The 28,000-nt window shown below is 34.2% G+C and overlaps 4 protein-coding genes and 1 long non-coding RNA gene across 12 annotated transcripts; 3 read left to right on the forward strand and 2 right to left on the reverse strand.

The window, feature by feature from the left end:
- The first annotated feature begins 13,582 nt into the window (after positions 1-13,582).
- On the forward strand, positions 13,583-19,338 carry LOC118030240 (uncharacterized protein At3g49140). 8 transcript variants are annotated; one of them, XM_073408621.1, is made up of 10 exons: positions 13,583-13,830; positions 15,182-15,422; positions 16,128-16,230; positions 16,337-16,404; positions 16,830-16,985; positions 17,095-17,220; positions 17,435-17,776; positions 18,361-18,513; positions 18,743-18,838; positions 18,995-19,338. In XM_073408621.1, the coding sequence occupies exons 1-10, from the start codon at positions 13,712-13,714 to the stop codon at positions 19,097-19,099; spliced, it is 1,509 nt and encodes a 502-aa protein (XP_073264722.1). In that variant the 5' UTR covers positions 13,583-13,711; the 3' UTR covers positions 19,100-19,338. The 8 variants fall into 8 exon arrangements, with proteins under 8 accessions (XP_073264722.1, XP_034890154.1, XP_034890157.1 ...); XM_035034263.2 differs by having other exon boundaries at positions 13,584-13,881; positions 15,200-15,422; XM_035034266.2 differs by having other exon boundaries at positions 13,585-13,881; positions 15,200-15,422; positions 16,115-16,230.
- Positions 19,339-19,534: 196 nt separating this feature from the next.
- On the reverse strand, positions 19,535-20,942 carry LOC118030241 (protein SAR DEFICIENT 4). The gene has a single exon (XM_035034267.2). It carries the CDS (start codon positions 20,800-20,802, stop codon positions 19,783-19,785), a length of 1,020 nt encoding a protein of 339 aa, XP_034890158.1. The 5' UTR covers positions 20,803-20,942; the 3' UTR covers positions 19,535-19,782.
- A 520-nt stretch (positions 20,943-21,462) lies between these two features.
- Positions 21,463-23,435, reverse strand: LOC118030250 (uncharacterized). Its single transcript, XR_012169670.1, has 2 exons — positions 22,071-23,435; positions 21,463-21,991 (listed from the first exon to the last, which is right to left on the reverse strand). It is a non-coding gene; the product is annotated as an uncharacterized lncRNA (long non-coding RNA).
- A 128-nt stretch (positions 23,436-23,563) lies between these two features.
- On the forward strand, positions 23,564-26,839 carry LOC118030248 (E3 ubiquitin-protein ligase SINA-like 7). The gene is made up of 3 exons (XM_035034289.2): positions 23,564-24,051; positions 25,253-25,926; positions 26,327-26,839. Exons 1-3 carry the CDS (start codon positions 23,617-23,619, stop codon positions 26,334-26,336), a joined length of 1,119 nt encoding a protein of 372 aa, XP_034890180.1. The 5' UTR covers positions 23,564-23,616; the 3' UTR covers positions 26,337-26,839.
- Positions 26,840-26,976: 137 nt separating this feature from the next.
- LOC118030249 (uncharacterized protein PAM68-like) lies at positions 26,977-27,913 on the forward strand. The gene has a single exon (XM_035034291.2). The coding sequence runs from the start codon at positions 27,170-27,172 to the stop codon at positions 27,716-27,718; it is 549 nt and encodes a 182-aa protein (XP_034890182.1). The 5' UTR covers positions 26,977-27,169; the 3' UTR covers positions 27,719-27,913.
- Positions 27,914-28,000: the final 87 nt, after the last annotated feature.

Genomic DNA, 28,000 nt, shown 5'->3' on the forward strand with positions numbered 1-28,000 from the left:
CTTGTTTTGTAGCAATGACTTGAATAGTCGTAACATATATCACTGAACCAAATCTTTTTTTTTTTTTTTTTTTCATTTTTGTCTAATTCTTTTATATATATATATATATATATATATATATATATATATATATATATATACATGGAAGATTGTTTGATTTAGGACATGGATTTATTATTTTTTTTCTATATCTTTCACGCATCATATATTAATTAATCCACTAAAACTTGATCTGATTCAATGGTATGTTTTGGGTATTCAATTCATTACTAGGATAGGACCATGCAAGGAACGTTCTACTGGGCCCTAGCAAGGATAACTATTAAAAAAACATATATATTATAAAAGGTTAGATTTATCATTTTACTAGTTTAACACTTAAATAAAATAATATAATGTTTATTATTCAAGGGTATTTTGATCTTTTTAAATTTTCTGCATAGTATAATTATTTTAATATTTTTAAAGATAAAATCAACATAAGTTTATCATAAGAACATTTTTTTTATCATTTTATGTTGGGACTTACATGGATAACATGTGTAGGGTTATCTATCCATCAAATACCATATCTCATGACAATATTTGAAAGATCTTGATACCTCAAATGTTATGGGGTAGCGCGTGGCTTGAACACATTTAAGTCTGGCATCAAAAATATTTTTTTTCTCATTCTTCTTCTCTTTTATCGAATTTAGATTGGCCACTTCAATTGATTTTTATGTCTTATTTGTTTCTTGTTTTTTTTATTATTATTTTTTTAATTTTGAATAATTCATAAAATTACAAATATTTTTCAATTTCACTCTCTTTTATTTTTTAATCTTTCAGATTTGGTTCTTATGTTTTTTATTATTTCTTATATTTTTGTTACTATTTTATTTTTATTTTTATTTTTATTTTTAATAGGCTATAAAATTACATATTTTTTTTTTCAATTTCACCACCATTCAATTTTTATCTTTCAAATTTGATCCTTATTCTTTTGATTACTGCTTATTTTGTTTAGGGTCATTTTTAGGTTTTTTTTTTTTTACAATTTTATCTTTTATATGTTTTTTTTTTCTCATTCTTTTTATTGTTATTTTTTTTTTCCTTTAACATGTTTTTTAAATTGATTTTTTTTTTCACAATTTCATCTTTCAAAATTAAACTAGTTAGGAATTAAGTTTCTTAAAACATGATTCAATGATTTCACGAGTTACGAGTTTTAAAGATTAAACCAAGTTTAGGTTTGCCCATGTTGACTTTTTCCCCCCCTCGTTCAAAGCTAATGTTTTTTTTACCCTTTTTTAAAGTTTTGATTTATTACTTTTTATAGTTTGTTTTTTTTAGATTAATCTCAAGTTCATGATTAAAGTCACCGATTTCAAATGTTAATATGAGTTGACTTTTGTTTTTTTATCCTTTTTTAAATTGATTTCTCTCAATTTCATACTTGAACATTTAATTTATTTAAAATTGTTATTTGTATCTTTTTTCTTTCTTTCTTTTCTATTAGGTTATCTCAATCCCGTTTCAATGATCATGAGATTTACAGGTTTAACTCGGGTTGATTCATATTTTTTTTTGTTACTGTGAGGTTGATTCAAATTTTGCATCTTGAATTGAGTAGGTCTGGATTGAGTTTTTTTTATTTTTTCTAAATTTTCATCCTTCAATATTTTATCTGCTAGAAATTGATCTTCATTTTTTTTAAGTTATCATGTTCTTATTTGATTTATTAGAAATTAAACTTCAAACTTTTTTTCTTCTGTTTTTTTTTTTTATCAAATTATCTTAATTTTATGACTATAATTGCAAAGTTTTTGAGTTAATTTAACTAATTTTTTTATTTTTTTTAATTTTTTTTTAAATTCAAGTAGGCTAACACCAGGTTTTTTTTTTTTTTTTTTTTACTTTTTTTTTGTTGTTAATTTTTTATTTATAGTTATTATATTTTTTTTGATCATATTATTTAAATTTTCAATTGAATCTTTTCCTTAGCAATTTACATGCTATATATAGAATGCAACTGGAACACAGGCACTAGAATCCATTTTATTTTGAAGTTGCTTCCATATTTTGCTGTGTTTAAAAAAACTACTTTCATCTCCTCCGTCATGACCTCTGTTGTTCATGTTCCTGCAGTAACTTCGTAAATAGAAGTGGGTTTAATGGATGCCATTCTGATTGATCCCCTCTAGAAACACACATGGCCCTTAAGTGCTCGATGAACACACTTCGATTGGTTTTTCAGTATCACAAATTTCAGATGTTCAAACGAATAAAAGGATGTGTTTGTTTCTTGAAAAATAGTTTTTGAAAAATTAGTTTTTGAATTTTTCTGTATTTGTTTTTTATTAAAAAAATTGATTAATGGAAGATATTTTTCAGTTAATAAAAAATATTTTGCAATTAATGAAAAATACTTAGTTATGTTTGTTTTCTGGAAAGTGGTTTCTGGAAAATCATTTTTTAAACTTTCTTGTGTTTGTTTGCCATTAGAAAAGTTTGTCAACGGAAAACACTTTCCAGTAAAAGAAAAATTTGGCTTGGTTTTTAGGAAAGTGTTTTCCTGAAAAATTTGGACGGAAAACACTTTCCGGAAGCTGTGAAAAAATTAAAAATGTCATTATTTACTGATTATATCAAATTTGATCCTCAAACTTTTGATTGCTATATATATATTTTGTTTTGAATATTTATTTTTCAATGTCATCTCTTAAAATTTTATTTTTATATTAACTTTGGTCCTTATTTTTATAATTGCTATTTGCTTTTTCCTTATCATTTTTTTATTGAAATTTTTTATATATCAAATTTGATCCCCATTCTTTTGATTGTTACTTATTTTATTTGAAATAATTTACGAAATGTTGATTATTATTATTTTAATTTTTTCATCTTTCATTTTTTTTTTTATTTTTTTAGATTTGATCTCTATTATTTTGATTATTATTTATTTTATTTGAGATAATTTATGAAATTATATTTTTTTTCAATTTCATTCTCATTTAACTTTTTAATTTGTAAGATTTGTTTCTCATTATTTTAATAAACTTGAAAAAAATAAAATATTAATAAGTTATTTTACAGTTCATTTTTCATAACATAATCAAATACTAGAAAGTGTTTTTCTAACTTATTTTTTATTATACTACCAAACATCAGAAAATACTTTCTCAAAATTTATTTTTTAAAAATTCACTTTTCTTATAATTTATTTTCCAAAAATTTACTATTTTTCAACAAATAAACGGGTCTAGAATTGCTTATACCCAAAGGCTGATTATGCTCCCACTGTAGCGAATCCTCATTTTGAGACTCACAGAGAATAACTGTTAGCTTCAACACCAGTTTCATCGTAACTTGTTTCGTCTTCCTTGCTGACTTCATTCACATCACGGCCACTCTCAAGATCCGAGCCTGCAAAAAGCTAGAGCCCACTACTTTCACATCAGAGGAAGCCTCCTCGTCCTCATTTGCAACATCTTTGACGACATCGACTGCATCGTCACGGGAAGTCTCCTCCTCCCCGCTTGCAACACTGCTAACACCATCAAATTCATTGGCAGGCTTCGCTCGAATCCTAACACGCTCTCCCTCTGATGTATCGGTAAACCCGTTTTGGTGGCGGGTATTTTGTTTTCTTTAATTTTTCATTTTTGTCCGTCATGCCCAGCCTCTGGAAGACACTTCCCACCATGCTGACAATCGAAACACTAGGGCGGAGACCAAGCTCCTCCATATCAGCAAATATCTGCGAGAAAGAGAGATCACGTTAACATAAACAAGGTAGGCCAGACATCCAATATTATGAGCAACTATCTAGCTAGTGCCATACGACGTTGGTTTCAAATGACAAAGATACCGATCATCAGCGTCATATTTGAAGTCATGAAAAGATCAACAAGGGAAAGAAAACAAAAATGGAGGGATTAACTCAAATATTACTTTGAAGAATTACTGCTAATCAGGTGTCCCACAAGAAGGGATTGCTCGTCATTAGCATAGAATGTGGCATAGTGTGACTTCCTCACACACCATTCCCTTATATTCACCAAAATCATACGATGATCAAGTTGAAACCTTTAGGATACAATAATATATTCACAGACACCAGCAAGCTGCTAAAGTCAATCACCAGAAGTCAATATGCTTGCATGGCAATCGTTCAATTCATCTCCAAAACTGTGTGGCAATATCACCCTTGTAACATAACTGAAAAAGGTAGAGCGAGATGGGGCAGGAATACAATATTAAAACACGATTTTAATCTAATAACTTAATCTATTAAATAAGATTTTAGAATATAATTTATATTATTTTTTAACATATTCCTTCCAGTAAAAGCTTTTTAAACTTGAAATTTACATGAATATATATTATCTTATTTAATTTTTATTAAATAAATAAAAATAATAAAATTCAAATTTATAATCACTTAATCATCAAAAGTATAATATTATATTAAATAACCATAATAATCCAATAAATGAAATTAAGTAATATTTTATTATATAATTTATATTATTATTTCAAATAAAAATCTCGATCCTTGCAATTCTGTTTGGGCTATTTCTCAGTGAAAGTACATCACCGAATCCTGGTGTTATGTACAGATTGAATATGATCTGATTAATTGATGGTCTGGCAGTACAAAAGGACATTCGACATCAGTGGTTCACTGTAACAGAATATGGAACTTAGAGACTTGCTGCTTTATAAAACTAAGTCATTAATTCTACAAAAACAAATTAAAAGTTGCAGGAAAAAAGGGATATGGCATGCCACAATAGCTAAATCTGTGTAACCTCCGTAACCGCGATTCGCTGTGGGTGGATTAATTTTTGAAAAAAAAAAAAAGTTTTAGAATAGAAAATAAGTAAAACAAAAAATATAAAAAAACCATATATAATAAATATATAAAAATATTAAATAGAGCTAAGCCAACATAGGACATCGCACTAGTCTAAATTATATGACTGGAATAATTCAATTCAAAAAAATTATAAAGTTTTTTTTTAAAAAAAATATATTAACTTTTTTAAACATTGACCCGAGTCATTAAACTTTAAATACCTAATTTAAAAAAATTACAAAGTTTAATTTAAAAAAATATTAAAGAATAAAAAAAAATAATTATAATCATACAATTTTTTTTAAAAAAACTAGAAATTCAAAAAATAAAGATGAAGATCACTATAAATACTATTATTAATAAATAATATCATCATTATTACTAATTATTTCTATCATTATTAAAATTATTGTTGTTATTACTACTACTACGACCATAATTATTGCTAATATTATAATTATTAGTAATAATAATATTATTACTAATTTAACAACCAACACCACAATCATTATTATTATTATTGTTATTGTTGTTGTTATTACTATTTATTTTTATCATTATTATTATAACAACTATTATTATTATTAATTATTATTATTATTATCACTATTCTTCTTCATCCTCTCTCTCTCATAATATTATTATTATTATTATTAGAAGGAGCAGCATTGTTACTATCATAACACTATAACAAGTATTATTATTATTTACTATCATAACATTATTATTATCATCATTTTTAATATTACCACTACTAAATATATTTATTATAATTATAAAAATAATATGTTTAAAATCCAAACAACAAAAACTAATCTTAAAAATAATAATTAATATTTCATATAATTGTATTGAAGAAAAGATGACAAGCAAAGATTTTACCATGAGCACCTTTAAAAATTAAGTATGAATAACCTCTCCAAGTGCTTGTTTGATGGGGTTATACTTGTACTGGAGTTTTATTGAATTTTAATTTATTTTTTTTATTTTAAATTATTATTTTTATATTTTTATATTATTTTAATATACTAATATAAATATAAAAAAACATTTTAAAGAACATCATACGCCAAACAGACCACAATAAACACTGAAATGCAATTAACAAGGGTATTAATATATAAAAGTTGGCTCGATAATAATAAATAATAAAAAAATGAAGTAGATGGAAGATTTTGAACCCGTTTGGTAACGTGGCAGCGTCCACGTTTCCAGCGTTTCGTTGCATCAACCTGTTTGGTTCAACTGCAACCACCGTTTTATAACTCCATGGGGCCCACATAAATTGAGTTTTAAACGCAGGGTAAACAAAAGCATGTGAGGGCTGCTTTTTACCGTTGCTGCTGTTCAGAAAACGCAGCAAACTTTAACAAAAAATTAATTTCACACCAAAAAATTAATTTCACCCTATCTGCCCTCAACTACACACCATCGTCTCCCCTCTTCTGCAATATTCGTCCCTGAGCTCCCGATCCACAGCTACCCTCTTCTCAAAAAATTAGTTCTCCTCGCCACAAAACACACCCACACACTCGTTCTCAAGACAAAAGGTAAAAGAGAGACAGAGAGATAAGGAGAGAGTTGGGCTTCTTCCTCATCATCTCTCTTGGCTGCGAGGGAGAGAGATAGTTTACTGCTGTTGTAAACAAGGTTAGACATCACTTAATCCTGCTTTCAGTTGATTGATTGTGATGCGTCGTCCATTCTCTAACAAAGACACGAATTGGTTGTTAGCCGACTGTAAATCAAGCCCATCTGCCACCGATCTGCTGTCATGAGGAACTCATCTCGCGTTTGAAGAAGATATGCACTGACCCAGGTAATTTTATTCCCACTTGACCTAAAAAAAATTTTAGATCATTTTGTATCATCTTAAACTAACTGTTTTCCCTAACAAAAATTATCTCTTCCTGTGACTTTTATTTGCAGAACCAATGAGATCATCGAAATATTATCTTCCTGGAAAGCTGAAGCAGAAGCATCTTACGAAGCTCATTCTCGGTTGCACACGAAATTACCAGGTTAGTTGCTCTGTATCGGTTCAACAATTACTGTATCTGTCTCATTGGAAATTTTGCATGTGATTGTGGTTCTGCGTTGTGTTAAAATTTGACATGTGAATATTTGCTTACACTTTTATGCATACATAGGCACAAATACATTTGATATCCTGTTGGTTTTGATGTGGGTTTTTTTTTAAATGGAGCTACCCGATCATTATCTTCATTGTCTCTGCTAAAATTCAATTTTAATCTCTTCTGTCATGCATTACTGTATTTTTCTCCAGGTTTTTGTTTGTTTTTTCAAATTACTTGTGTTTACGAAATGTGTCATGTTTCTAAACTAATATATATTGTCAAAATTAACATAAGGATCTATTTTTTATTAACAAAAAAATAGTTTTAGGTACTCAAATTAAAAAAATAAATTCATGGATTAAGTTTAGTTTGGCTCAAATTCAGTATATATATATATATTTTTTTTAATTTAGCCAACTTACTATTTTAGATTCCATTATTGAGGAGTTATAGTCTCTTTTGCTGTAGTTTTAGACTAAAAACCGAGTTGACTATTTATTGAATCTCTTATCACTATTTTTTTTGTTTTCTTGTCACCAAACACAATTGAGATACAGTCTTATCTGTTGTTAGTTAGATTTCCTTCCGAATTGAATTTGTTTTAAAGCTGAAATTCAATTCTATTTTTGATGCAACCAAGTGCTCTTACTGGCAGTTGCAGTCCCTGAGTGCCTGCCTCAATGCTTTGCTTCTATGGATCATACACATAGATTTCAAGTATTATCTTGTGTGTTCTCTGCAATTAGCATTACTAGAATGATTATTTGTGTTCAACATAGTTTTCACTGGGCATGACCTAAAAAGTGTGTAGATTATGATATCTTATTGTAAAGCACAACTAGTTCAATTATACTTCCTCTGCATCCAGCATTAAGAATTTGGAGGTATGTTTTATGGTTACAATTCATTTGCACTATCTCCACAAATACATTAATTTCATGAGTTTGAGTGTTTTTTATTATTATTATTAATATGTCAAGTACATGTAGAATTTAGAAGTAATCACCTTCAACTTTGATACAATTATTGTAGTTCTGTACTGAATAATGCTCTTACTATCAAGTCATAATCCAAAATACAATAGGAAGGAAAGTTTTGGTTTATTGCTCCACAGAAACCTGTCTCTTTTGCTTGTCCCTTCTACTTTTGGTCTCTTTAAGTCATAGCTACTTACGATTTATTTTTATCCTCAATTTTAAAGGAAATGCCTTTTTTATTAGAGGAATTTACACTTTGTATTGATGGTGTCTGAACTGGTGGTGAAAAACAGTTTAATTTGTTAGTAAAAGAGGCTGCAACTTTCAGGATGAAGGCAACCCTGTTTTTGTTCCCATTTCTTTTAGTTTAATCAAAATGATCTATTTTCTTTTTATAGCTCATGCATATCATACGAGCTGTGGTAATTTTGTCATTAACATTTTATTTAGATTTCATACATGAGTCTCATGTCCAAAATCTGTCATTTTGGATGACAAGGTTTGACATAATTAGGGATGTAGGGATCAATTGTAGACTCACCTCACCCTCTTATATGTACACAAATTAGAAAAAAACAAGAACATGGACGATTCTCAATCACAAGATAAGGCTTGTTGGACTAGAGAGATGTTGCATGCTTTTTGTGACATATGTATTAAAGCAATTGAGCAAGGTATGCGACCCAACACCCATTTCGACAAAGCTGGGTGGAAGTTTGTTATGAATAGCTTTAAGGATCAAACTGGCCATGCATTAACGAAAGCACAATTAAAGAATAAGTGGGACGGAATTAAAAAAGATTGGAGAATATGGAAAAGGTTGATTTCCGAAACAGGAGTAGGATGGAGTGCTGAACTTGGAACAATTGCAGCTCCTGATGAATGGTGGAAAGCTAAAAACCAGGTCTGTTTTTTTCTGTATTTTTACAGCTGTTCTTTACTGTTTGGTTGCATGCTTTCACATAATTTTTTATGCATTTTTTCATTCATTGTCCCGTGTTGTAGGAGATACGCAGGGCAAGAAAGTTTAGGCATGCTGGGATCGATCCAGCTTTGTGTTGTAAATATGATATCATGTTTACAAACACTGTTGCAACCGGTCAGTATGCTTGGGCTCCATCGCAGGGTCTGAATTCTGATGAAGATGGTGGCGGTCAAATGCACACTAACGCAATGAATGATGACCCTCATCTTCATGAAGGTAGTGGAGATTCTGAGGAGGGTAGTCTTCCCAATTTCGTTGCCGATGTGGAGAATATGGTGGCTGGTGTGACTTTTTCCAATAGCACAAGCAATCCCACCGGTAGTAGTGGGAAAAGAAAAGGTGTGCAACAAAGTTCTACACAAAATAAGAAAAAAAAAAAGGAGTGCCGGAAGGGGATCGCAATTATTTACTCGATTAGATAAGTTAGTGGATAGTGTTTCTACCAAGAGTGAATGCACGTCAAGTGTTTTAGATAAAAAAAGGTTGTAGCATAGAAGAGGTGATGAAGGAGTTTCACTCCATTGAGGAAGTGGTGTTCGGTAGTGAGTTGTATTGTTTTGCAACTGAGTTTTTTATGGTTAGAAGTAGGAGGGAAATGTGGGCAACAATTGGTGATATGGACCGAAAATTTCAGTGGCTGAAATTAATGTTCGATCGAAGGGCAAACTACCGACCTTCAAGTAAGTTTACATTTCATACATGGAAAACTTACATTAATATGTGTTATTGTGTGTTGTATGTTGCAGCAATGAAATTCTGTTTTGTGTCAAAAAAATTTCAATGTTTATGTGTTTTTTCGCAGGTTAAAGTGCAGCTCAAATTTGAGGTTCATGAGGTGTTGCTACGGCTGTAGAATTGGAAAATGGGTTATGCAAACGGTTCTGCCTTTGCTGTTTTTCCCAGGTTTCGTAACTTGTAACGTATCATATGTTGAACACTTTTTATGTATTTGTAGTTGTCGGCTGTTTGTTATGTTTGAGAAATTATTAACAGCTATTGTTGTTCCTTTTAGAAGCTGTTATTGTAGGTTTAATAGTCTACTTTCAATGCTGGATAAATCTGTTTTCAGTTGGCTTTTTTCAGCCTTGAATTTTATATTGTAACGTAATGGATTGCATTGTGTTTTATGTGTTGAATGGCTGCTGATTGGTTGAATGTATGTTGAGTTGAAAGGCAGCTGAATGGTTGCACTATAGTTCCTTGCATGACTGTTTGAAAGTTGGTTGAATGGGAGTTGGTACCTTTGAATGGTTGGGGATGGTAAAAATGTTTGCTGCTGGGTTTGGCAGCAGTAAATATATGTTGGTGTGTGTGTTTCTATTTAAGATGCATTAGAATTCCTTTGCATTTTCATTTTTTGGACACAAAATTTACAAGCATTCCAACGTGTATTGAGGGCTGTTTCAGGAGGTTTTGTTGCTGTTTTTACACTGCAACGTGAAGTGCATTGACTTTAGAAGGTTGGTTGTTAATTTTATGGATGCTTTTTAGTTAATAATGCTTTATATTTATGTTTTGTTAGCAGAATGTTGGTGTAAACAATTATATGGCTGCTGCTCTTGCAATTAAACAAGTGTATTTATGGTTTTTTTTCAACTGACAGCAGCCCCTTCTCTTTATGGCTGCTGTTATTGTCAATTAAATAAGTGCATTTATGGTTTTTGAGCTTGCTTGTGCATGTACTTGAGAAAAACCTTAAGTTTTTTTTCATGCATGTGCATGTTAATGTGCAGTTCAAGTGGTAAAAAGTGCTTTGATATTAAGGGTTGAGTCATTGAGAGTAGGCAGTTCTGAAGCCTCTTTGGAAAGATTATACACATGCGCAATGTGCTCTTGTCTGCTAGTGCATTTCCCTACTGTTTTTGGGTCTTTTTATACTGCACAATCGGCAACATTTTTTTCACATAACAAGCTTATCTAATTTCTGGCCAAGTCATGGATAATTAAGTTGTAATATGAAAATGGAAAATATTGCATTAACATAAAGAGAAAGTCATAGCTTATAAGAAAGTAGCTGAAGACTCTTCTTATATAAGTAATGTTTTAATCTCAACTCTTATAAGAAAGTTTTTCCACCAAAAAGTCACAATAAATCTATTGTTTTTTCCTTAAACTAATTGACATTTCATATAATAAGTCTTAGGTTTTATAAATATCCTTGTTTGAACTTTGAAAGGGAAAGTCATAGCTTGATGATAAAACTAGATGGAGTAATGTATGTTTTGAAAGGGAAAGTCTAGGAAACTAAAAATTGTTTTCTACGTTTTACACCTTGCTACCAATTCGGGATTGCATGGCATTTCAAATCATAACCAAGTTCTCTGAATGCATACTACTCTAAAAGAACACCGTGATAGGATACAAGAGATATGAATATAGGCCCTATATAGTGCACGTCTTAATTATATAAAAAGGGATTCTAATGTTTTTGCATCAACTGTTCTGAAAAGTTAGCTAATTTCTGCTATCAATTGAAAAGATATTCTATATTCTTCATATATTAATTGAAAAAATTTGATATTACCCTGGCGGTGATAATCGTGTACATTACAATTATTGTTGTGTTAAAAAATAGTGGATGCGTTACGTATACGTTAAAGATGCTCGATCTGTACCGCTTGATCGAACATAGATGTTTTATGTTAAGACTGTCATAAACGACAAAAAAATTCAAAATAATTTAGTCAATGAACATTTATTTTGTATCGGTACGATGCAGGTTAAAAATTGATTAAAATTTTTTTTTGTAGATATGGATGCGAACTGGTTTAATGCGCTGTTTGATGAACATTATGAAAATGTTATGAATAATGTTGGTCGGCATGTGTCCGATGGGTTTGCTGGTACAAGTTCTGTAAGTGGATTTGGAGGAAGTTTCAGTGATGGTTATGGAAACTACAATAGTGAGGTTCAGGATGACGACATAAATCAACAGGATGACGATGACAGTGGAGAATTATTTTGGCGTAGAGAGTGTGATCGCAAAAAATTAGTCATCTGCACTGCAGGAGCAATGGCTTTATATCACGAAACGTATATTTATAAAGAGCCATGTATGAATTCATATAACACTGGCATGCGATGGTTGATGGAAATTCTAAATGGTCATTGGATACGTTGTGTGAACATGTTTCGGATGGATTCTGACACATTAAAAAGTTTGGCTTTGGAGTTGGAAACGATGTATGGGTTGAAACCGTCTAGACGGATGAGTGTTATTGAGAAATTAGGCATGTTTGTCTACACTTTAGCTCTAGGAGCGTCGAATAGGGAAGTGCAGGAGCGTTTTCAGCATTCAGGTGAAACTGTTTCAAGAAATTTCAATGCGGTGCTTCGTTCTGTGTGCTTGCTTGCAACGCATATAATAAGACCAGTCGATCCAGAATTCACAACAACTCCATTGGAAATTGCAATGAATCCGAGATACATGCCCTATTTCAAGGTAAGCAATATTGTGTACAAGTAGTTGAATATTTCAAAAGCTTATAATCAAATATTTACGTGCAATTAAATTGATTCGGCAATACACTTTATGTTTTTGTAGAATTGCATTGGAGCGATTGATGGAACACATGTACGTGCATATGTTTCACAAGAAAATCAAATACCATTCATTGGTAGAAAAGGTATACCGACGCAAAATGTAATGGCAGCATGTAGTTTTGACATGCAATTTACATTTGTTTGGGCTGGGTGGGAAAGTAGTGCTCATGATACAAGAATATTTTATGAGGCGATTGGAAATACAAACATACAATTTCCGAGGCCATCAGAAGGTAGATTTTCTTTAAAAAAATATGTTTGTTCTGCTGTTCTAATTTTTTTTTTATGAAGTTTTTTTGTAAGTGGGAAAAAATTCTGACATCTATGCAGGGAAGTATTATCTTGTTGATTCGGGATATCCGAATGAGTACGGTTACTTGGGTCCATATAGAGGGGAAAGATATCATCTTCCAGAATTTCGTCGACGAGGACAACCCCGAAGTCGAGAGGAACTATTTAACCGAGTCCATTCATCATTACGATGTGTGATCGAACGTACATTTGGAGTTTGGAAGAAAAGATGGCGAATCTTGCAAACCATGCCTGAGTTTCCTTACGAATCACAGGTTAAAATTGTTGTCGCATCAATGGCGCTGCACAACTATATTCGACGGAAGTCGAGCCAAGATGTTGCATTCAACAACTTTGATAACCACCCTGATTTCGTTCCTCAAGATATTTTTCCCGATGTCGTTCCACAATCACAAACGAGTTCACACCAGAGGGCGTCGGGTATGGATGATATTCGTGATGGCATTGCAAATTGTTTGATGGGGCAATAATATGTAATTGTAATAACAAATCAAACTTTGATTATTTAGCCGGTATTTATGTGCAAACAATATTTTATTTCCTCTTAACAAAAAAACTTATTTTATTTATGTCCTTTTTAGTCATTTTAGTTCCAAAAGCAACCGCAACCACAATTTAACCAAACATCTTTTTAACCATAATAAAGTCAAACCACAACTTTAACCAAACACTCAAATTATATACACAAATCACAGAAAAATCATTTTTTTCAAAAATCACTTTTTTCCAACCACAACCACAACAATTCCAGCAAAAACAAACACTCTCTTGTCTTTTAAAGCATATACAAGACAAAAGTAGTTAAACTATGTAACATGTGTCCAATAAGAGGAAATGCAAGTGTATGAGCATTTGCAGAGAATCCCAACCTAGATGCTCATCCTCAAAACAGCTACCTCTTCCTCGCACGGATATTTCCAAGCTAAGCTACGCTCCCTAACCTTGAAAAAAAAACAGTGAGCAAACAGAAGAAATGATGATGGCCATGGCAATGATGATTGAAACCACCACAGCCGTCCGATTCCCCCCCTCTACCACTCCTGCTGCAAATTTCTGCTCCTCCTTGCCACGCAGCAGCTCTGCCATTTCTTGGTGACTTAAAAACAAAATTTAAGAGCTTTCTGCTTTTTAAGAGCTTAAAATGTGAACATTCTAGCCACACGAATTGCATCTTTGCCACTCTAGTGTGTGTTATTATCATTGATATTTGACATGCTATCTCTAATAGCTTCATTTCTTAGTTTTGGTTCCATTTTGTACTTTAAAAGCAAGAGTTTTTATAGAAATGCAATCTCTGATTAGTGGTATGGCAGTTGGTTTGGATACCCTTTTGTTCTTTCTGTATTTTTAGAGCTTTTAATGTGTTTGCTAAATAAATTATACTGCTCTCCGCCATCTGTGTGTAGTGTGTGGAGTAGTATTTTTGTTCTCGATTCTATGCTTTTCTGCACTGGCTAGTGTCAAGGTTAAAGTTTTTTCTGTTACATTTCAAGATAATGAAAAGTGGGTTTTTAGGATTAGTGGAAATGCACCTGTTTTTTTCTCAGCTCCTCTGGTTCTTAATCTGAAGTTACATTGGGAGTTTTGGGGTACAGAAGTAAGTAATGAACCTGGTTCTGGATTGGTTAAGCTTAGCTTATTCGTGGATCTGCGTAAAGAAAGGAAATCAAAGGTGAGACTTTTTTATGCTTAAGTTAGTATCTTTGGCAGGCTACAACGGGGAACTGGTATAAAGTGAAGGGACTGTGGGTGTGTTGATGGAGGTTATGTACGTATAAAATGGTGATAGAAGGTGAGAATTGTTGTCCTTTTGGTGGAATTCAGGAGTGAATTATGGTCATGAATTGGTTGGTTGACAGTTTATAGTGGTCAGAGGGGTTAGGATCTTATGAGTTAGTCTTAATCAAGGCATGAACTCAAGGGTCTTCATATATTGTAGAGATCTAAGCTCCGAAAGTGAGTAGATTTTATGTGGGCCTAGTGTCACTCAAACCTGCACTCCAACTTGTGGAGCCTGTACTTTCAAGTGTTGATTAGAGCTGGCTTTGGGCATTCACATCATAAAACAATTTGCTCAGCATTATGTTTTAGTTACATGTCAGAAAACGTACTACAAAGAGGTGATTTCTCAAGTATTAGCATTTAAACTTGAAAGGTAAAGGATGTTAAAAGGAACACAAGATTTTCGTTTTTAGAAATAATATATACCACAAACTTCCTTCCAGTTTGTATGTGATCTCAAATTGTCGTATTTTGGCAAAAGATTGGAACTCTTAAATCCTGAATTACCATTTTTTACCATAAAACCGAGGACTTTACATATGCTTCTCTGGAAATGGAAAATGTTTTAATTTTTGTTTGCTAATGGTTCATTGTTTTGTTCTTATTTCTTCAAATGCTTTGCAACATTGTATAAGTAGTTGCAGATATTAAGGACAAGTAGTTATCAATATTATTGCAGGAATAAATTTCAAGGGTTAAATGGTGGTTCTTTCTTTAGAAGGAGCAGTCATTTAAAGAGTAAGACTCAAGCGTCTGCAGAGAATTTAGATTCGAACTTGGAATCTTCAGAGCAGAATGGTCAAATGCGATACCATCCATTTGAGGATATTGCAGTGTCAACATCACAAACAAGCAGTGATGCTATGCTTACACCTCAAGAAACATCTAGGACCATCGTTGAGGTATCATACTACATTTTTTAGTCATCGCTTCAACAAAGAATGACTTCTGCTGTTCCTAGCGCCTTTCTATAATACAAGCATAACACATGTCAGTACCATGCATTATAACATCACTCGAGTATATGACCTTTCACCTATGCACAATATTCAAGCCATCAAGCTAGAGCTCTTTGTTGAACCTCTATAATCCATATAAATGATGGTTGCATATTGATTTCAAAATAGAAAATCTGCAAATTTTGTAGTCCCATATTTGATCTGAAGAAATGGTGATAATGCTGATAATTAGACCCTGCTGAAATGAACTTTTCAACGTTGGCCATCAAAGAAGGTTTACTTTTGACACTGGCATAATAATCGTAAAAGATTAACTAGGGCAAGTTATTACCTTGATTCCCTTCTGAACATCTTTAATTACATCGAGCAATTATCCTTCATACAAAGCTACTTTCTAAGACAAGTACCACCTGCTTAAACAAACAGCAGACTAGGAGATTGAGTTGGAAAGTAAGGAAAGAAAGACATGATGTATGGGTTTTTTTGCAAAGCGTCTATATATTTGTTATCAATCCAGAGTGGATGAAATGCATTGAGTCCCTCATAAACTCAAGCCATTAGTACTTTCACTGTATGATAAATCTTCATGTAAATTATTATTTTATGCCAGTTTGCAGAGCTAATGTTGCCTGTAGTGTGTTATTTCAGGCGAAAAGCAAAGCAACACTAATGTTGACTGGTGTGATAGATGATGATTTTCATGAGAACATTATCTGGCCAGACTTGCCTTATGTGACTGACGAACATGGGAGTAAGTCAAGCCCTTGAAATTCATCACTGTCTTACACGCTAACTTTAATCTGGGTGCAGAAGTGCTGTTGCATATTGAAGTGTTAATTTGTTCTGATGCCTTGCAGATATATACTTTCAAGTGAAGAATGATGAGGACATTTTGCAAGCACTAACTACAGAAAATAATTTTGTGGTATGGAATGTCTTTTCTGGTTGGATATCCTGTGAATTACATCATATTGAGTCGATACTAAGATTATGAAGGAGAACTATTTTTTTGGACAAAATGTGGCGTATTATTTTTATTGCACGACCTTGTAGCTTTTCAAGAGACAAGGGGTGGCATATTAGCAATATTCTGTCTGTTCATTGCATTGACGTGCCACATTGGTGTTCAGATGTAGAAAACCTTCTCTTTTGGTTTTGGAAACAAAGTGGTATTTTCTTAAATTCTATTTGGCCTTGTAATTTTATAAGAGACAACTCAAAGAAGAGAATACATGCTATTAGAGGGGAAAAGAAAAGGGCAATTAATAAGCACTTAGCCAGATTTCTATGTTTGATAAAGTGGGGAACTCAAATGCCCCTTGAGTTGATGATTTTATATGCAAAATGCAGCAAGCCATTATAGGTTTTGATGCCATGGAGATGCTCAGTGAGATGGAGTCATTGGGTACATCTGAAATTGATTTTGGGGTTGATGAAATTGAAGATGAAGATAGTGATGTTGAAGATGGGGGCGATGAGGATGAGGATGATGATGACTATAACGAGGTTTGGTTTCTCTTTCTTTTCAGTCCATTCTTGCTGTTGGGTTTTAGCTTTAAAATGCAAAAGTATTTGAACAATTTTTTCTGGGTGTATTTCTCTGTCTTGGCTGTAGGACTTGGTGGCTGTTCTTGATGATTCAGACGAGGAAGATGATTCTGACGAGGAGCTTGGAGACTGGGCAAAATTAGAGACAATGCGTTCTTCTCATCCAATGTATTTTGCCAAAAAGCTGGCTCAGGTATTTGTCCATTGCATATCTTTGGCCTAATGCACTTTTAGGAAGAAGCAAATTCCATTTGTTTTGTGTCCGTGTAAGAATGCATCAACAGTTGCTTTCTACTTGCAAAGTGTATTTTTTAATTGTCATCACTATGAAATTGTGGAATGGCCATGGTTTGTAGTCTTAGCTGGGTTCTTCCATTATTATGTTATTTCTTATTTGTTTTGCATAGGTTGCTTCAGATGATCCTATAGACTGGATGGAGCAGCCTCCTGCTGGTCTAGCTATCCAGGGCCTTATTAGACCTGCCTTCATGGAAGAACACTCTGACATCCAGAGGCATATGTCTGGCAATCAGTCTTGTGATGCTGATATAAATAAGGTTGGGAAAAGTGTAGAAGGCAAACTAGAAGAATCTGGTGTGGTAAATGGTCATGAACACAAGTCAGGATCATCTGAAGATAGTTCAATGTGGGTTGAGGAATCGGAGAAGGATAAGGTCCCAAGAAGTGGAACTTCATTTTACAAGCTGGAGATGATTAAAATTCAGCTCATTTCAGCTCATGGACACCAAGTATATAAGCATATTTTCTGATCTTTATTTGAACATTCATTGGTTGCGTATAAATTTCTTTTTATAATGGAATATGCAATGCTTTCCAGAGACTCTTGCACATTGGTTGTGATTCTGTCCTCATTCTTGTTGAAACAATGGAGTTGCTGTTGTGAGCTTTAGTAAAATGATAGTGTCAAGTTTTGTCACTCACTACACAAGATGTGTCCATGTATCCTGTTGCAATTAACATCATTTCTACAATCATGTTTTGATAAAAGTTCCACCTGTATTCTGTTGTTGCTTTCAGTATTACCATTTACTGTTGTCAATCAAACTTGGTTACGAACATTTTGATTACTGAACAAAATCATTGCTCACTTCAGAATAAAGTCCCAGAGAGCTTCCTTTTATTTCCTTTGCAACAAGTTCGATGTCCACATTTTGCAGCAATTAGTGCTGGATAATCAGAGTTGGTGAAATGACAATTTTTCTTAGTTATCATTTTTTATTTCTATTTTCGCACCCTATGAATGATCATGTAATATGCTGTTGAAACTTGTACATGCACAAGAAACTAATTCTTCTTCTCTTGTTCTGTAAAGACTATGGTCGAAGTAGAAGACTTTATGAAAGCAAAACCTGATGCAATTGCACTTTCAGCAGCCAGAATCATATCTCTAATGAAAGCTGGTGGAGAAAAGATTACACAGGCCTTTAAGTCTCTGTGCTGGAGATGCAAGGGTATTCAAGTGGAGGTAACACACATAAATCTGCTTCATCAGTTAATAGTGAAAATTATACCGTGTAGGAAATCTTTTCATTTTAACTTCAAGTTTATCATATTATGTTGAACTAGTGCCTATCTCACTTCTGTTTGCATGTTTTGCTAGGCAACCCATTGTTGAGCATAACCATGCAACACTACAGTTTTCTGTAGCTTATTTGCAGTTCATAAATAATTAGTTTTGTTTTATCATATTGTAGGAGGCGGCAATTATTGACGTAGATTCCCTTGGATTTGCTTTGAGAGTTTGTTCTGGAACACAAATCCAAACGCTGCGGTTTGCATTCAATTCACAGGTATGTGCTTCTGTAAGCAATTATCAGTTCCTGTTGATCAGCTGCATTTACCAATTAGTTTGTTTTTTTAGTGATGCAATTGTTTTTGGCTTACTTCAAACTGGCCTTCCTTTACTCATGACACACTTCATTCTCCCAACTCCATTGTTTTGGCAGGCAACTTCAGAATATAGTGCTGAAAGACAGCTGAATGACTTACTATTCCCAAGGATCCAAAGCAGGCTGCCGAAAAAGAAACCGACTCATCAGAACGATCACTAACATAATAATAACATTGTCAAATGCCAGAATCCAGTTTTTTCTGGATGGTTTGTTGTATCCTTAGGTGTTGAGAACCTGTCTATTTGTTAAAAAAAATTCCGCAGTTCGTGATCATATGTATTTATTCAATTGTAGTAATGCCATATAAAAACAATGCTAGAATGATCATTGAGAAATCCAGTTTTCCAAGCTGCTTAAAAGAAAATTCCTGCAGTTTGTATCCTTGTCCATTTTTTCAAGCTAGTAATTATCATTGAGAGATCCATTTTTCCGAGCTCGTTTTCGCAATGTTGATACTTGACTCCCCAGCTGTTTTGATAGAACTAGTCAGAAGCTGACAACTTCTGTGAGGTAAACGCAAAGACAAGTTGATGAATGCATGTATTCAACTGTCCCCTTTTAAGATAGTGATCTAAATTGAGTCCTTGAGGTCCATTACAAACAAAAAGTGAATAGCTTGTAGATTTCAAGCAACATTTCACGAGCCTCCTAAAGACAAACTGAATTCAAGGAGGAAAAAATCATTACAGAAAACATGTGTGGATGGCAAGCAGAAAGAAGATTTCGAGTGGGAATTCCTCATTGTATTAGCATACATAGCATACATTACCATCCATTTTTTCTAGATTTTAAAGCATTGACCATCGCTTTATTTCTACTAACAATTCATATACTCAATCTCATTACTTATCCTTGATGCAACTCTCATACACCAATTGTGCAGCAAGCAAATCCACAACTGCAGAACCAACAGACTTGAACACAGTGATCTCTTCAGAATTCTTTCTGCCAACTTGCTCCCCTTTGATCAACTCCACCAAAAATCCCACATCCTCTTTCTTAGTCACCCCCCTCTCAAAAGCACCTACAAGTTCCCCTGCCTCCACCAAAGCAGCCTCGTTATCAACAAACACTCTTCCTCTCCTTATTGCCTCATCATCACATTCCCTCATTGTCTCCTTGAAAGAACCCACCATATCCAAATGGGCTCCTTGCTTCAGTTTCTCACCCTTGACCAAAGGTGCATCAGCATTTGTAGCACAACTCACAATATCACCCAATCCAATAATTTCCTCCAAATTCCCATTACTTTCAAAACAAACCCCGTCATTTGCAATGCATTCTTTCTTCAATTTCTCAGCCAAGTCAGAAGCTTTCTTTGCTGTTCTATTCCAAATTATCACCTTTTGCAAACTGGGTCTTGCAGCAAGATGAGCCTTGATCAAATGGGGTGCCAAAGCACCAGCACCAACCATCACAAGAACTTTACTATCATTCCTAGCCAATATTTTTGATGCTAGCCCAGATACACAAGAAGTTCTATAAAGGGTCAAAACAGTGCCATCCATTGAAGCCAAAGTCTGGCCAGTTGTAGAGCTAAAAAGCACATAGCTTGCATGAATTCCAGGCAAGTTTAGCGCAGAGTTTTGAGGGAAGTAGGTGACAAGCTTGACACCTATATAAGGAAGGGAGGGAGTAGACGACCAAGAGGGCATCAAAAGGAGAGAGGATGATTTTGAAAGGTCATAGCTTTGACGGATTGGAGTGTGGAGTGTGGAAGAGGTAGTGGGGAGAGATGCATGGAAGTGTTGAATTAAGGAATTGTGTGCGAGGATTGAGTGTAGAGATTCATTAGTGAGGAACATAGGTGATGTTATAATTGCGGTGGCGATGTTATTGGCTGTGTTTGGTGTTGACGCCATGGAAATGAGAGCTGTGGAGGTTTGGTGAGGAAGAGAGGGAGAAGTTGGAAATTTGGGATATCAGAATTGAAAGGAAAAAGACCAGGACTTTCGCAAAGGAATATGCGCTTTATTTTACCAAAGAAAACCGAGAATTTTTTATTTATCATAGAGTAACTGTTAACTCAACCAGCGGGCTTAATGAATCGATCCAGGATCTCATTTGGAGTAGGGCTTCAAAAATATCGGATAAAATTGACTTGGTGTCACCCATTTAATCAAGCAAATTAATTTTAAATCCACTCAAAATATATTTTAAGACAATATTATTTTAATTAAATAAATTTAATTTGTAACTCAGATCATGAACCATAGCCTTTGCTTCTGGTTATGTCCTGTAATTTGTCCATCTATGGGCTGTTTACAGAGAGGAATAAAAATTAGATCCTGTGTTATGTATTTCAGTCCATAAAAATGAAAACCATGCAACGTTACCCCTGGATTCCTTTCCATATAAAAATTTCTAGAAATGTACGAGGATACAAGATGATAATAGTAGGTTCTTGGGCTTCAACATTATTTTCTTGAAAAGGAATAATGAATTCCGATATATTGAAGGCGATGCCAAGATTCTTTCCCCTTCTGAAAGAAATTTCAAGACATTACAGAAACACATGGCAGTGAGCATATCAGGGATTCTGCCAATAGCTGTGAATATTGACCGTGTGTGCATTACAAAGGCAAATGACATAAAATACAACCAAACCCTGCTATGTGTGTAACAGTTGTTGGTAGACAATGTTTGGCCATTCATGCCCATGGGTGGCATTTCTCTAAGCCAAAGGCCCAAAATTACATCAACAAACAATTCCAAGAGAAGGCAGCAAAATGACCTGTCCTAATGTAATGAGTCTACAATCTTATTGATGTTGTTTTAAGGCTGTTTTGACAGAGAGAATGTTTAGCTACTCACTCCAGTGGTAGCAGAACCATCCATTGCTGCATAGAAAGGAACAGGCAGCAAAATAAAGGTCTAGCAGGATTCAGCTGTTCTTTTATTCTTCATCAAAGTTTACTCAATAAGAAACCGTGAAAGATTTTTCCAAAACGTCATCAGCAGTAGGTTTCCGATCAGACATCGTCCTCTCAAGAGTCTGATCTTATTGTACTTACAAAGAGCTTGCCGTGATTTTAGATGGGAGCTTGGATCCTATGACAAGAATTAAACAAGTTAAGAAAACAGAACAAAATGATATTCGAGGTTGAGGAAAAAAGAGACATGATCTAACCACCAGACATGCTTGTCTGCAGAGAAGTTTGTCACAGCTAATTGGAGAGTATCCACTGACCAGCAAAAGAGTTCCCTGATTCAAAAGTGGCAATTGTCAGAAGACAATTGAACAAGCCTTCCAATTACTTGGTTATTTCCATCAACTAGAGCAGAATGTTAGGCCTCAAATTTTCTATTACAAACAAATAACGAAAAGAACATACTCAGGAAGCACTATGAAGGGAAATTATCTGCTTAAAACCTGAAGGAAGCCAATGGACAGCATCTCCCTTCAATTGTGAAAAGCAGCACAATTTAGGCACCATGCAAAAGGTGATTTGGCATTAAATCAACAAAGAATTACCCATTTCTGCGTGCAGCAATTTACCCTTGAAATGAAAGAATCACAAAAGAAGAATACAAAAAAATCCGAACATAAATTTAACTAGGTTATGGGCCATCCAACACAACAACGGTGAGTTTCAAGGTAAATTCATATGGCTTGTAAGTTGATGACACTCAGGTCACCATGGATCAGCACCTGATGTTGACTCGGTTACAGAGCCATACTTCCGAGTTCACCCATCTATCAATGTTTATGCATCAGCCAAAAGACAGACAATGCTTTTAAGTCATCAATACCACACTCACTTTAGGATATTGTATCTCAAAATGTCTTCAGCGAAGCATATTCTCCTTGTCTTTTTATCTTTTCATTTGCACATTAAATCAACATTGCATATGCTTTATTGAATCAAGGGCCATTCACATACAAGAACGAAAAGCCACAAACAAATATGGAGGACGTCCATTTTCAAGCACATTGAGCAGGTTCAAAACTCCTATAAGAAGAACCATACTATCTTGTCGTTCTCCTCATGACCGTTGTTTTTAACTAGCTACAGTAACAATTCATCGCAAATCCCAATAACCGATACTATCACTTAAAATATAGAACAAAACCCCTCATATCTCAAATCTTTCTTTTGCCCATGTAACTAAAAATAAGAAAATCCAAAATTTTTGAGCTGGGTTTATCTTAAAAAGGAAAAAAAACTCAATCTTGGTCATGGATTTCAATTTTGTTTTTTTCACTTGGAAAGTACTTAGATCCCATAGAAGTAAATAATTCATCAATCATAACCTTAGTAAAACGCAAAACAAGCAATTTGTTGTAGTCAAAGCATGCAGGTACGCCAATGATAATGCTGGCTGTAAAGCTAAAAATTGATGAAGAGAAACTAATAAATAATAAATAGATAGAAGAGAGAACTTCACTTGCAAGTTCTTGTTGGCTGCTTAAGTGGAAAAAATGCCTTGCGGATCAAAATGGAGGTTGAAACGGGGTTGGGGTATTGTATTTCCCTCTTCACCGTAATGGATTTTTATATATTGGGCATGTTTGTAATTTTGTGAAAATTTGAAGGGAAAATAGTATTTTCAGAGTTAACAGGCTGTTGTTTACTGATAATAAGGTGCTGTTTGTTTACTGATAATAAGGTTTCACTTCGGTTAAAAAAAAAAAATTAAAAAAAATCTAATTTTGCTTAGAGAGAGATAAAGAGATGAGAAAATTCTTACTTGAAGATGGAGAAGGTTCAAGCTATCCAAGGCCGAAAAGACAAGGACCCTCTTCTCCCTCCTCTCCTCCTCCTGAATTTCCTATGGAAGAAATTGCTCGTGAGGAAGAAGATTCTGATGAAGAAGAAGAAGATGATGATGATGAAGATGAAGACACAAGTGATGAAAGTGAAGAAGAAGATGAGGAGGAGGTGGAAGAAATAGTGAGACCACCACCACGACCACCACAACAACAAAATAATCAGATGGAAACTGTGGGACTACAACTACTACAACCCAGATTATATGAGAGTCCAATCTTTCTAGAACCTACCCTCGTGAGGCCCAGCAGAAATGGAGCTATTTTTGTAGCTATATCAGACCCAGAAGTTCTTGATTGTCCCACCTGCTGTGAAACCTTGACCATTCCTGTTTTTCAGGTATTTGTTTCTTGTTTCTGTTTTTTTCCTCTTGCATGCCATGTCCTCGCTTTTAATGATACTTTATTTGCGCGCGCGTATGTTGAATATGGTAAGGGATTGTTGGCTTTTAGGCTAAGATTTGATGTTTAGATTTGGCTTTTTTAGTCAGATTATGGTTAGATACTTTGAGTTTCTTGATTTTGCATCTGGGTTTTGATTATTTGTTCTTGGGACTATTTGGCGTGCGAGAAAGGATTTTGACCTCGTTTTTAGCTTGTTTTCTTGAAATTGAACTTTTCTATTCTGTTTATATAGTTGTTTTGTGTATATATCAGAGCTATGCTTTCATTAGTTTTGAAATAAGAGTCGAAGGCTGTTATTTTGACATCTTTTGGTAGCTAAGAAGATAGACATTGGATGTTAATGAATAGGAAGTTGATATCTGGCTTGTAAGAATTTCCAGTTTGTGTGGTGAAGTGGCTATGGAAGTTGGAATGTTTTTCTTTTATGTGGTCTAGTTAATGTAATGGACTGAAGTTTCGTTTGTTTGATTGGGATGAAGTTCATACTGCCTTGCATGATTGAGGTTTAGGAGCTGGAAATTTAACAATTGAACCAGGTACTTCCTGGGAAATGGTGGTTGTGCTGCTTCAAAGTTAACTTTCCAGATGTGGTGCGGAAAGAGATTTAAATGGATGGTTGGAGATCTATTGTCTTGATGTTCTTGTAGGATTATGAAGTTTGAAGTTATGAGTAATATTGTCAAAGAGAAGTTGAAGTTTGAACTCTTAGGAATAAGACAATCATTCTTATCTGCCAAAAAAATTGCATTCAGGTTATGATTATATAGAAAGTTGTCAAAGATGTCATGGGGATTAGAGAGTTTTTCATCATACTTTAGAACATTTTTTATCCTCCAGTCGTAAACAACTTGTGTTTATTAAAATTTCATAATTTCTCTTAAAGCACTCTTTAAAAAAAAATGTGGATGCATGGATCTTTCAAGAAAATGAAATGTTGAAAAGTTGACCACTCAGAAATAACATTGATTTCCTCAATAGAGATCTGTATCAGTAGATGCTAAAAATTAGTTCTATTTTTCTTGCATTGATTCAATGTTTTAGTTTCTATGTGAGCTATTATATGACATTTATGATATTCTGTCTTGTGAGTAGAATTTTTCTTGATTTATTTTTTGTGTTCTTGCTGGGAAATTTAGTGTGAGAATGGACATGTAGCTTGTTCTTCATGCAGCAAAAAACTCCAACATAAGTGTCCTTCTTGCGCTATGCCCATTGGTGATAACCGTTGTCGTGCCATGGAGAAGGTTCTTGAATCATTGAAAGCACAATGCTCCAATTGGAGGTATGGATGCAGAGAAAACATTTGTTTCAGTAAGAAGTACGAACATGACAAGTGTTGTAGCCATGCACTGTGCACATGCCCCCTGTTGGGTTGCAACTTCCAGGGCTCATCTGAGCAATTGTACCTACACTGTAGACGTAAACATTTAGGCAAGTTGACAAGTTTCCAATTCAATACCAGCTTCCCTCTTTTCATTACTGTCAATGACAAATTCTGTATTCTTCAAGAAGATAAAGAAGGTGTTTTATTCATTCTGAATAATAGATCGGATACTCTTGGACATGTGATCACTGTTAGTTGTATGGGGCTTTCTTCATCAAAGCCAGGATACTTTTACGAACTTATGACAAGAGCAGAGGGAAGCAATATCAGATTCCAATCTTCCACAAGAAATGTCCAAACCAGAGTTGATGACCCTCCATCGCTGGGGTGCCTTCTAGTACCAAATGATTTCCTTGGTACTTATGGGCAGATAACCTTGGACGTCTGCATCTGGCGTCTTGGCTCATATCCTGCCATTAGCTCTGTGTAAGTTTTAAAGAACTGAATAGCGGTTTGTGAGTGGTCTTTTTGACATTATAAAAGCAGATGTGGCTAGCCTGTTTCTTAGTTTCTTTATCGTCCTTTAATTTCTTTCCTTTTTCTCTCTGATTGAATCTATATTATGATGATATTACTACAACGATTTTCATTTTTCACCTATTGATTCCTAGGCTCCTCTCAAGTCCCATGTTTTTATTCATGACTTTATCCACCAAATAAATGATACAGCTTGAACTGTATCAATCAGAAGTGTGTGTGTGTGTGTTGTGTGTGTGGATATATGAGATTCGATGCCTTACAAAATCAAATTGATATTTTGTGAAGTGGTATGTTCTTTTCTGGTCCCTAGTGGTTCCTCACTTTGATCAATCCATTTGATCCACAGAAGAGCATGACCTCGGATTAAAGATTGCAGCATCAACGTTTCCTGGTTAACTCAGATGCCCTCTCAACAGTTCCTGTGATTGACTGGCTGCCGCACACTAGGTGGGCTGCTGTTCTGACCTAGCATGTTCATATACATGAACAACAATTTGAGTTGGTGGCTCTCCTAGGTTCCTCAGTCAATTTTCATTAACTTAAAGAGATGGTACATCAATACTCTTGGAGATCAAGAAACTACCCTTGCTGGTTAAGGCTTGAAATAAGGGGTAGCTACAATTTCTCCAATCATAAACGTATACAGTACAATACAAAGTGTAATGTAAGCTAGTACAAAAACGACCTTATTATTACAGCATGATCAGGTGAAAGAAATAATGGCTGTCCTGTGATGTTGCTGCTAGAATACATTTAATAAACTTGAAACAAGGGCCGCTGAGATTCTTGGTCTTGAAGTAGATCAAACTAGGCCTTTGCCCCGCCATGATTTCCGTTATAAAATGAAAATTTTACAGCATGATGTGTTTGAAGTCCTAACTAATTTTGTTAAACTTGAGATCGTCTCATCCTTAAGAGTAGTAGTAGTAGTTATCACGCTTTAAAATGAAATCATCGTCGGTAGCTATATGGAGTAAATTCTTCAGAAAGGAACAAGTTTGTCCCTTTGTGCAAGATGGAACCTCAAGAATTTTACTCAAAATATCATCACAAGATAAATAAATCAAGAAATATCTTCGGAATCTAGGAACCAAGGCACTTCCATCCATTTATTTTTGGATAAGATACATGGAACACATAGCATAAGGCTAGCATCATGAGAAAAGGTATAGCTTAATTGAGAAAAACCATGAATACTCTAGTTTGTTCACAAAAATCACCCCTCTATCTTGCAAACTCTTCACCATGGAAGCCAATGGCTCCTTCTATCCTCCCACCAAGCATACGAAAAACCCTAAACAACCCACCTGCAACATGGAAAGTGCAAGCAAGTGCTAAAGGCTTTGGTAGGGCCCCACCTTCCATACAAGAAAGTAGCATTAAGAAAACCTCCAAAAACACCAACAACAATGACGACGAAGAAATCCCAGAAGAGGTGCTTTATAGAATCATAAAGAGAGTCTTGGTATCCGTTGGGGCACCTATGGCACTTGCCTTTGCATCAATGAACGTGATAGGTCTGGTCATGGAGCAACATATATGGAATGTGCCAAAATGGTTCATGTTTTTGACACTTTTTCTTACTTTAGGAGCTTCTGTTTGTGGGATTGCTTATGGGGCTTTATCTACTAGCATGGATCCAAACGAAAAGGGATCGTTGCTTGGGTTCGAACAAGTCCAGAAGAATTGGGTTGAGATGTGGAAAGAAGAAGATGAAGGCAAGAAATCCTGGGACTGAGAAAGGATAAGAACACGAGCCTCGCACGTGCTTTACTCTCCCTTATTTTTTTTTTCTTCCTAATATGGGAGGGCATGGATTAGTAATGCTTTTGCTATCCAGATAGTTGGTGTTCTAGTTTCTCGATGTTGTTTTTATCTCTCCTATGGAGCTTATTGCAAATATATGGTTAATTACAACGAAATTATAATTCAATTACCATCATGTTCAAAATTTGTAAAGTGTTTTGGTTAATTTATTAGAATAAAAATAACAAACTCAAAAGAGATAGAATATTGTTTG

Source organism: Populus alba, chromosome 4 (assembly GCF_005239225.2).
Source record: "Populus alba chromosome 4, ASM523922v2, whole genome shotgun sequence".
NCBI classification, from domain to species: Eukaryota; Viridiplantae; Streptophyta; class Magnoliopsida; order Malpighiales; family Salicaceae; genus Populus; species Populus alba.